Below are 9889 nucleotides of genomic sequence, written 5' to 3'. Positions count from 1 at the left end.
ATTACTGAAGTGTATGCACTGACTGGTATCTGGTAGCGCCCCCTACAGTACAGGGTGGTATTACATGTTCTCGACTCTTTACCTGTATTACTGAAGTGTATGCACTGACTGGTGTCTGGTAGCGCCCCCTACAGTACAGGGAGGTATTACATGTTCTGTACTCTTTACCTGTACCAGGGTTACCTGCTCCTTTGGACACCAGGTGAAGGCGGCTCCATTACTTTTTAAGGACACTGTGTACTGTACAGGACCCTGAAAAAGCTTCTGTCCTCTACATAGACCAGTGTTTCCTAAGCAGGTTGCCTATATACACAGTTTACGAATATGGCAGTTTAGGTTCTATAAGGCACTTTATGCTGTAATGTAGGTCATGGGTTATATATGTATATTATATGTAGTAATGAGAGATCTCGCACATTATATTATGTGATACCTGGTTAGACCTGATCTCCTGTTACTGTTTATACAACAGACGCTGCTCCAGACTACAACAGTTGGCTGCACATTAGCCGTTCTGTTTCCTTGTAACGTGAACTTGGTGAATAGACTAGTACAGGGTTAGTCGAAAAAAAAAAAAAATAATAATATATATATATATATATATATATATATATATATATATATATATATATATATATATATATATATATAGCCACTTTTCCTCTGGACAGGTTTTGACCATCTCCCCTACCCCCCCCCCCCCCCCCCCCCATAGCCTAAAGGCAAAATAAACCCTGCTTGTCAAAGTGCGAACTAAACAATGTTCCCTAACTGTACAAGTAACTTTTTTGCCAGTCACCTGACCAAACAATAGGCCCCGACATGTTACTCACAGATGACTCAGCATGTCCCTTTAAATGCAGGAAAACATATGATTCCAACTCCTATCAGAGATCAAGTTCCTCACAGCCTCTTGCAGAATGAGGTATACCTTTTTGTAAGCCCAGTAATAAGCAGTCTTCAGCACCTGTGCTGCTCTGAGCCAAACTAAAGACATGGACTGGCCAGGAAGTGAATGATTGGCCCCACTACCAACCTGCTGCTTATTCTGTACAAATCCAGGCATGTGAACACTTTGCCAAAAAAGTCTCTTAGCAGCTATGGTTTGCTAGGGATGTAAACCTTTAACCCTATTCCTAGATTTGTCATACCTCACCCAGCTTTCCCTGGATGGGATGTGAACTTCCTTGAGTCTTAGGCTAGGGTCTTAAAGGGGTACTCTGCCCCTAGACGTCTTATACCTTATCCAAAGGATAAGCGATAAGATGTCCCTGCTGCACCTGGCATTCGTTTAGTGTCAGGTACAGCCCTGTAGGCCTCAATGTAAGTCTATCGGAGGGGGCGTGGCGGCCGTCACTCCCCCTCTCATAGACTTGCATTGAGGGGGTGTGGCCATGACTTCGCAAGCGTGGCGTGATGTTTGAGCATCCACCCCGCTTGTGACAAAGCAAAAGGAAGTTTATTTCAGTTCAGTCTTTGTGCACATAAACAGGCAGCTGCAAGTTGGTGGCAGGACTCCAAAATTGTATTATATAAAAAAAATAAAATCTTGGCGCCCTTCCATGGGCCTTTTTGTAGACTTTCCTTATGAGGTGTATGGCAGCCTGTGTCTCCAGGACTGAAAGGAAGGAAGTTATGGGATCCACAATAGCGTTGAGTGAGCTTTGCCGGAAGTCTTGCTCACCGGGCTCAGTGTTTGGTTCGTGGCAAACAAGTAACGTAACTCTTTTGTTACAGTAAATCGGTGAACCCGTTGGTTTACTGTAACATCTTGCTGGACTGAGCACTATGTGCTGGCCCTACAAGGAGTTAATTAGTGCCGCTGAACAGGACTAGTTAACTCCCATAAGCTTAGGGGGTGTATACATTATACAGCCATATACATGGCTGTATAATGTATACAGTAAAGAGTGATACAATCTAGTCATTGGTCCGGGCCTCTTCTTGCATGGCCCCGCCTCTAGCGATGTCACGAGGGTGGCAGAAGTTAACTAGCACTCAGCAGGGCTAATTAACTCCTTCCTTGCTGGGCTTAGCTATATTTGTGGCTTTCAGCTGCGAGCAAAGCTCAGCACCAGCATTAGCAGGTTCAAATGCACTTAACCTGGCAATGTTCTAAGGTTTGACGAGCTGCGATCCACCCCCCGAATTTAGGTTTTAAGGGGCTCTTATCAGTAACAGATTTAGGTGTTGCCTCACATGACTCATGATAAAATTTCAACTTCACTTTGTTTACTGAGTATCGTGCTTGGGGTTATATGGCAGATCTGTATTGTATGGGTCTGTAAAATGGAAAATTTGGGGACAATGTTCTACTCGGTGTGGCCTGCCAAGCAATGCTCCCTGGGAGATAATATGCTAATGAGCCCTCCTCTGGAGGGAAGAAAGCTGGTTCTCTTGGGCCCCCTATTGGAGGTGCCACCCTATTACTCAACCGTGCTCCGTACTCTTTTGTTGGGAGACAATTGTGGTTTGTCTGATAATCCCTAGTCACGTTTCAGGGCTCATTTATGGGTCGGACCTTGACTGAGGCTACTTCCAATAGGTGGCGCTAGGGGGGAGCAAGCTTCCTTTTGAAGCTCGTTTGGGCATTCTGCCCAAGTGTTTCCCAACTAGGGTGCTACCAACTATTGCAAAACTACAACTCCCAGCATGCCCGGACAGCCGAAGGCTGTCCGGGCATACTGGGAGTTGTGGTTTTGAAAAACCTGGAGGCCCCCCCAGTTGGGAAATGCTGCCAAACAATAATGCACTCAGCCTCTCACTAGTCTGAAATGGCTGATAACAAAGAGAAAAATTATATTTTTAAACTAAAATCTTAATTCTTAAAGAAAAATAAACTAACTTGATACATTTTAATCTTTCCACAGGGGGAAATCCTGCAACAATGTGGCAATCCCTGGCTCTCTTCTGTATTTTGGCCTCTTTCGTCAACTCCCGTAATGTGCCCCATTTCAAGCCTCTGTCCGGTGACGTGGTCAATTACATTAATAAGTTAAATACTACATGGAAGGTGAGAAAGGAACTCTGAACGGCACGTGGGGGGGGGGGGGGGGGCTGTGTTATCGTAGAGGTGTGTGGTGGTATCAATCGGACTGGTACTTTCTTTACTGCATAAATGTGATAGTTCAAAGCTAGCCCTACCATAACCTTAAAGGGGTTATCCAGGAAAAAACTTCTTTTTACATATCAACTGGCTCCAGAAAGTTAAACAGATTTGTAAATCACTTCTATCAAAAAATCTTAATCCTTTCAGTACTTATGAGCTTCTAAAGTTAAGGTTGTTCTTTTCTGTCTAAATCCTCTCTGACGACACCTGTCTTGGGAACCGCCCAGTTTTGAAGCAAATCCCCATGGCAAACCTCTTCTAAACTGGGCGGTTCCCAAGACAGGTGTCATCAGAGAGGACTTAGACAGAAAAGAACAACCTTTACTTCAGAGGCTCATAAGTACTTAAAGAATTAAGATTTTTTTTTTAATAGAAGTGATTTACAAATCTGTTTAACTTTCTGGAGCCAGTTGATATATATAAAAAAGTGTTTCCCTGGAATACCCCTTTAAAGTGGGAGGCAGTGGCGTAGCGTGGGTTGTCAGCACCTGGGGCAAGGCAAGTAATTTGCGCCCGCTAACCCGTGGATTTTAGCACCCCTTCATTGTAGAACCTTTTCTTTACTCTTAACATAATGTTTATTCACCTTCATGCCCATTGCCTTACACTCTTTGAGCAAAAAAAATTAAAATAAATGAAAGGTTGCTAGACCCACCGGCTTACATCAACTTATGTTGAGCTGGAGCAGCTACATATGGATCGAAATCTCTAGTCACTGTTGAATCAACCAAACTTCAATCCATCTGGTCGGCTCAACATGCCAGTCTTGACCTGCAGACAGGGAACATCCCAAAGAAACTTCAGTTTTGGAGAAGCTCTGCTAGCACTACACAGCCGGCCCACTGAGCCCAGTACTACTCCAGTCAGTCCTGACTCCTACCTTCCAGCTGTCCCGGACCCGATCACAGCAGTCAGCAGGCTAGGTTTTCTCCTCCAGGTCCTCCTAGGTTTTCCTCCTGCAGCGTCTGTCACCACTGGCTCCCTCTCTCCTCTCTGGCCTGTGTCACCTGCCTGCCGCCGCTGCCAGCTTCTTCTTGCTGCTGCCTGGGCTGGGCTGGTGTGGTGTGCTTCTCTCCCGCACTCAGCGATGCGCTGGGCGGCCGCTGCACTGTCCCTCCTTCAGATAGTCCCTCGCTCTCTTCGCACCCATCGCACCGCACGCCTGGCACCCCCCCCCCCCCCCCCACACACATACACACACAGTGGGCGGAGACCCGTCGGCTCGGATCGGATTCACACTGCAGAGAGTGAGTGAGCCAGGCAGGGGCTGAGAGTGCCAGCGCACGCCCCCCCCAGATGGTGCGCCCGCCCCCTGCACCCCCACGCTACGCCCCGGGGGGAGGGGAGGGCAGCGAAAGAAACAACCCTTACTAATATAAGCCATAGTGCTGAGATCTTCCATATGGGCTCTGTTCTTTCTCTTGTAAGCTGTGACGGTAAGTCACAGGCTCTCAAAGTCTGCTCCATCTCTCGTACCCCTCCTGTCAGCGTGGGAGTAGAAAAGTGATTTGAAGGGGAGAGCAGGTATTACTGCTCTAAAAAAAACCATCTCAGTACTCTAGATTATGAGTGAAATTAGTGGAGAAACAATAAGTATAAAAATGTGATATTAGGAACCAGGTATATAGGTTTGAGATGAGTGAACTTACAGTAAGTTCGATTGGTCACAAACTTCTCGGCTCGGCAGTTGATGACTTATCCTTTCTGAATCTTCTCTCCACAATGTAACTGTCCGATGGGGATTCACTAGTTTGTGCATGTGGCAGGTAGATGGAGATCTGGAAGATAGAAATGATTTGCAGACTACGCCGCTTCCTGGAGATTAGAGATCTGTGTTGCTCCGTTGGTAGAATTGCGGACTGCGCTGCTCCAATTGGTAGAATAAGTCATAGGAGATGGGCCAGGTGGGAAAGGTGGATGCCTGGCAGGATGTTAGAACTGAAATACTAATACTAGTAAAAGGCAGCAATTTAGGTTTAAAATAATCAGTTGGCTGGACGCGTTTCAGGATAGACATCCTTTCTTCAGCAGCCTATGTGGAATACAAGATAATGAACATCTTCCATGTGGGCTCTGTTTCTCTTGTAAGCAGTGACGTTACGTCACAGGCTCTCCAGAAAGTCTGCTCCATCTCTTGTACCTCTCCCCTCCTGTCAATGTGGGAGTAGAAAAGTGATTTGAAGGGGGGTGGGGGGGGAGGAAGCAGGTATTACTGCTCATTAGAACTATGTCTCATTAGGTAAGGCAGCAGGGAGCCCATTCTCAGTCACGGTAGTTTGGCTGAGTATGGGCTCCCTGCGGCCTTACCTAATGATTAATAAATCTAATGAGCAGTAGTAATACATTCACATGACTGGTCTTGTCCTGGGCTGACTGGAAGGGAGGAGGGATGGAGCAGACTGCTCAGGGAGCCTGAGAGCTGATACGGAACGTCTTTGCATTATGGCTAATAACATATTAGTAAGTTGCTTTATTATACTTTTTGGCACAATACAAAGGTTGTTTCTTTCCCCGGACAACCCCTTTTAGCTCTGATCTAATGTAATTTCCAATCCTTGCTATTTACAAGATTTCTTCTTGCTATAAGTGAATGGAGACATTCTGGTTCGCACACAAGCAGGATAAGTCAAGTCCACACATAGCAGTATCGAAGAGTTTGGGAAATCTGTGTGATCTTCCCTATGAGATGACAACAAATCAATAATCAATCTTAAATCCTTCCTTTTTTTTTTTTTTTCAGGCTGGACATAATTTTCCAAATGGAGACATTAACTATGTGAGGAGACTCTGCGGAACACTGCTTGGAGGGAAGAAGCTGCCGGTCAGGTAGGTTATGCATCATGTAGAACGTGGCAACGAACCACTGCGGGACCCGCCCTGCGGCAACGACCCGCTGGGGAACATGCCCCGCTGGCACAACGACCCGCTGGGGGACACGGCCCCCCGGCTGGGACAACGACCCGCTGGGGGACACGGCCCCCCGGCTGGGACAACGACCCGCTGGGGGACACGGCCCCCCGGCTGGGACAACGACCCGCTGGGGGACACGGCCCCCCGGCTGGGACAACGACCCGCTGGGGGACACGGCCCCCCGGCTGGGACAACGACCCGCTGGGGGACACGGCCCCCCGGCTGGGACAACGACCCGCTGGGGGACACGGCCCCCCGGCTGGGACAACGACCCGCTGGGGGACACGGCCCCCCGGCTGGGACAACGACCCGCTGGGGGACACGGCCCCCCGGCTGGGACAACGACCCGCTGGGGGACACGGCCCCCCGGCTGGGACAACGACCCGCTGGGGGACACGGCCCCCCGGCTGGGACAACGACCCGCTGGGGGACACGGCCCCCCGGCTGGGACAACGACCCGCTGGGGGACACGGCCCCCCGGCTGGGACAACGACCCGCTGGGGGACACGGCCCCCCGGCTGGGACAACGACCCGCTGGGGGACACGGCCCCCCGGCTGGGACAACGACCCGCTGGGGGACACGGCCCCCCGGCTGGGACAACGACCCGCTGGGGGACACGGCCCCCCGGCTGGGACAACGACCCGCTGGGGGACACGGCCCCCCGGCTGGGACAACGACCCGCTGGGGGACACGGCCCCCCGGCTGGGACAACGACCCGCTGGGGGACACGGCCCCCCGGCTGGGACAACGACCCGCTGGGGGACACGGCCCCCCGGCTGGGACAACGACCCGCTGGGGGACACGGCCCCCCGGCTGGGACAACGACCCGCTGGGGGACACGGCCCCCCGGCTGGGACAACGACCCGCTGGGGGACACGGCCCCCCGGCTGGGACAACGACCCGCTGGGGGACACGGCCCCCCGGCTGGGACAACGACCCGCTGGGGGACACGGCCCCCCGGCTGGGACAACGACCCGCTGGGGGACACGGCCCCCCGGCTGGGACAACGACCCGCTGGGGGACACGGCCCCCCGGCTGGGACAACGACCCGCTGGGGGACACGGCCCCCCGGCTGGGACAACGACCCGCTGGGGGACACGGCCCCCCGGCTGGGACAACGACCCGCTGGGGGACACGGCCCCCCGGCTGGGACAACGACCCGCTGGGGGACACGGCCCCCCGGCTGGGACAACGACCCGCTGGGGGACACGGCCCCCCGGCTGGGACAACGACCCGCTGGGGGACACGGCCCCCCGGCTGGGACAACGACCCGCTGGGGGACACGGCCCCCCGGCTGGGACAACGACCCGCTGGGGGACACGGCCCCCCGGCTGGGACAACGACCCGCTGGGGGACACGGCCCCCCGGCTGGGACAACGACCCGCTGGGGGACACGGCCCCCCGGCTGGGACAACGACCCGCTGGGGGACACGGCCCCCCGGCTGGGACAACGACCCGCTGGGGGACACGGCCCCCCGGCTGGGACAACGACCCGCTGGGGGACACGGCCCCCCGGCTGGGACAACGACCCGCTGGGGGACACGGCCCCCCGGCTGGGACAACGACCCGCTGGGGGACACGGCCCCCCGGCTGGGACAACGACCCGCTGGGGGACACGGCCCCCCGGCTGGGACAACGACCCGCTGGGGGACACGGCCCCCCGGCTGGGACAACGACCCGCTGGGGGACACGGCCCCCCGGCTGGGACAACGACCCGCTGGGGGACACGGCCCCCCGGCTGGGACAACGACCCGCTGGGGGACACGGCCCCCCGGCTGGGACAACGACCCGCTGGGGGACACGGCCCCCCGGCTGGGACAACGACCCGCTGGGGGACACGGCCCCCCGGCTGGGACAACGACCCGCTGGGGGACACGGCCCCCCGGCTGGGACAACGACCCGCTGGGGGACTCGGCCCCCCGGCTGGGACAACGACCCGCTGGGGGACTCGGCCCCCCGGCTGGGACAACGACCCGCTGGGGGACTCGGCCCCCCGGCTGGGACAACGACCCGCTGGGGGACTCGGCCCCCCGGCTGGGACAACGACCCGCTGGGGGACTCGGCCCCCCGGCTGGGACAACGACCCGCTGGGGGACTCGGCCCCCCGGCTGGGACAACGACCCGCTGGGGGACTCGGCCCCCCGGCTGGGACAACGACCCGCTGGGGGACTCGGCCCCCCGGCTGGGACAACGACCCGCTGGGGGACACGGCCCCCCGGCTGGGACAACGACCCGCTGGGGGACACGGCCCCCCGGCTGGGACAACGACCCGCTGGGGGACACGGCCCCCCGGCTGGGACAACGACCCGCTGGGGGACACGGCCCCCCGGCTGGGACAACGACCCGCTGGGGGACACGGCCCCCCGGCTGGGACAACGACCCGCTGGGGGACACGGCCCCCCGGCTGGGACAACGACCCGCTGGGGGACACGGCCCCCCGGCTGGGACAACGACCCGCTGGGGGACACGGCCCCCCGGCTGGGACAACGACCCGCTGGGGGACACGGCCCCCCGGCTGGGACAACGACCCGCTGGGGGACACGGCCCCCCGGCTGGGACAACGACCCGCTGGGGGACACGGCCCCCCGGCTGGGACAACGACGGCCCTCACTAAATCTTTCTTTCCAATGTACATCGATGTGTTTATCCACTTATGGGCCATAATATAACATAACATAGCAGTTTATCTCCATGGACACTGTATGATGTTTCTTAAAGGGGTACTTCACCCCTAGACATTTTATCTCCTATTTAGAGGATAGGGGAAAAGATGTCTGATCGCTGGGGTCCCGCCACTTGGAACCCCCACAATCTCTCCTGCAGCCCCCCTGTCATTTGGTGCACGGAGCGAGCTTTGTTCCCTGCCTGATGACTGGCGATGCAGGGGACGTAGGATCGTAACGTCAATGCCCCAACCCCTCATGATGTCATGCCTGCCCCCTTAATGTAAGTCTATGGGAGGGTGCGGGGCGTGTCACCATTCTCCATCCCCTAGTCATAAGGCATGGAGGGAAGCTCGCACCAGGTGACAGGGTGCTGCTTGAGAGATCACGGGGGTTCCCAGGGGTTGGATAGGGATAAGATGTCTAGGGGTGGAGTAACCCTTTAATGCAGTAATTTTTTTATTTTTTTAAATAGAACTAACATTACTGTCTTATCCTATAGGTATTTATTTTCTGACCAAATAGACCTGCCCGAAAACTTTGACTCCCGGGAAAACTGGCCAAACTGTCCTACAATCAAGGAGATCCGAGACCAAGGTTCCTGTGGATCTTGCTGGGTGAGTATGGAGAAGTTTTCGGGACCCTTTTCAGATGTCACTTCTCGATGCATCTGACCAGACATATCTTGTCTTGTAGGCATTCGGCGCAGTGGAGGCCATTTCTGACCGCGTCTGCGTTCACTCTAATGGGAAGTTGAATGTGGAGGTGTCTGCGGAGGATCTTCTCTCTTGTTGCGGAGGAGAGTGTGGAATGGGGTGAGGAGACCTTTCACACCGGGCCATTTATCAGACTTCTTCTCACTCCCAACCCTTGTTAGTTAGAATTGGCCGTCTGAATGCTTTGTCTTCCTCTTGAGCAAATGATTAGGCATAAAATTTGGTAAGGCCAGATTCTCACAGCACTTCCGTAGCCACTGTTTATTTGCATATGGATTTGTTGACGTTTCCCACTAGTTGGGTATCCAATTTCATTGGGTTGTTGCCTCTTAAAGGGGTACTCCACTGCCCTAGAACTTGTGACGTCACACCCCCCTCAATGCAGTGACATTAGTCATTTTACCAAAAAATCCACGTCGAAACGGCAAAGTCATTGTGCGACAAAATTGAAGAGAAAATTTCATTTTGTAACTTTTGGGGGCTTCCGTTT

The 9889-nt window shown here is 54.6% G+C and overlaps 1 protein-coding gene across 2 annotated transcripts in view; it reads left to right on the top strand.

Annotated features, from left to right (window-relative positions):
• CTSB (cathepsin B) overlaps positions 1 to 9889 on the top strand; it is a 32280-nt gene that overhangs the window by 4210 nt on the left and 18181 nt on the right. For both annotated transcript variants that reach the window (XM_056563850.1, XM_056563849.1), the window contains exons 2-5: positions 2871 to 3013; positions 5850 to 5935; positions 9186 to 9300; positions 9380 to 9498. In XM_056563850.1, the coding sequence (XP_056419825.1) occupies positions 2888 to 3013; positions 5850 to 5935; positions 9186 to 9300; positions 9380 to 9498 (446 nt within the window). In that variant the 5' untranslated portion in view covers positions 2871 to 2887. The remainder of the gene's footprint in view (positions 1 to 2870; positions 3014 to 5849; positions 5936 to 9185; positions 9301 to 9379; positions 9499 to 9889) is intronic.

This window comes from Hyla sarda, chromosome 3 (assembly GCF_029499605.1).
Source record: "Hyla sarda isolate aHylSar1 chromosome 3, aHylSar1.hap1, whole genome shotgun sequence".
Taxonomy (NCBI): Eukaryota; Metazoa; Chordata; class Amphibia; order Anura; family Hylidae; genus Hyla; species Hyla sarda.
Note: the sequence above shows the minus strand (reverse complement) of the source record. Positions and strands in the feature narration are given on the sequence as shown.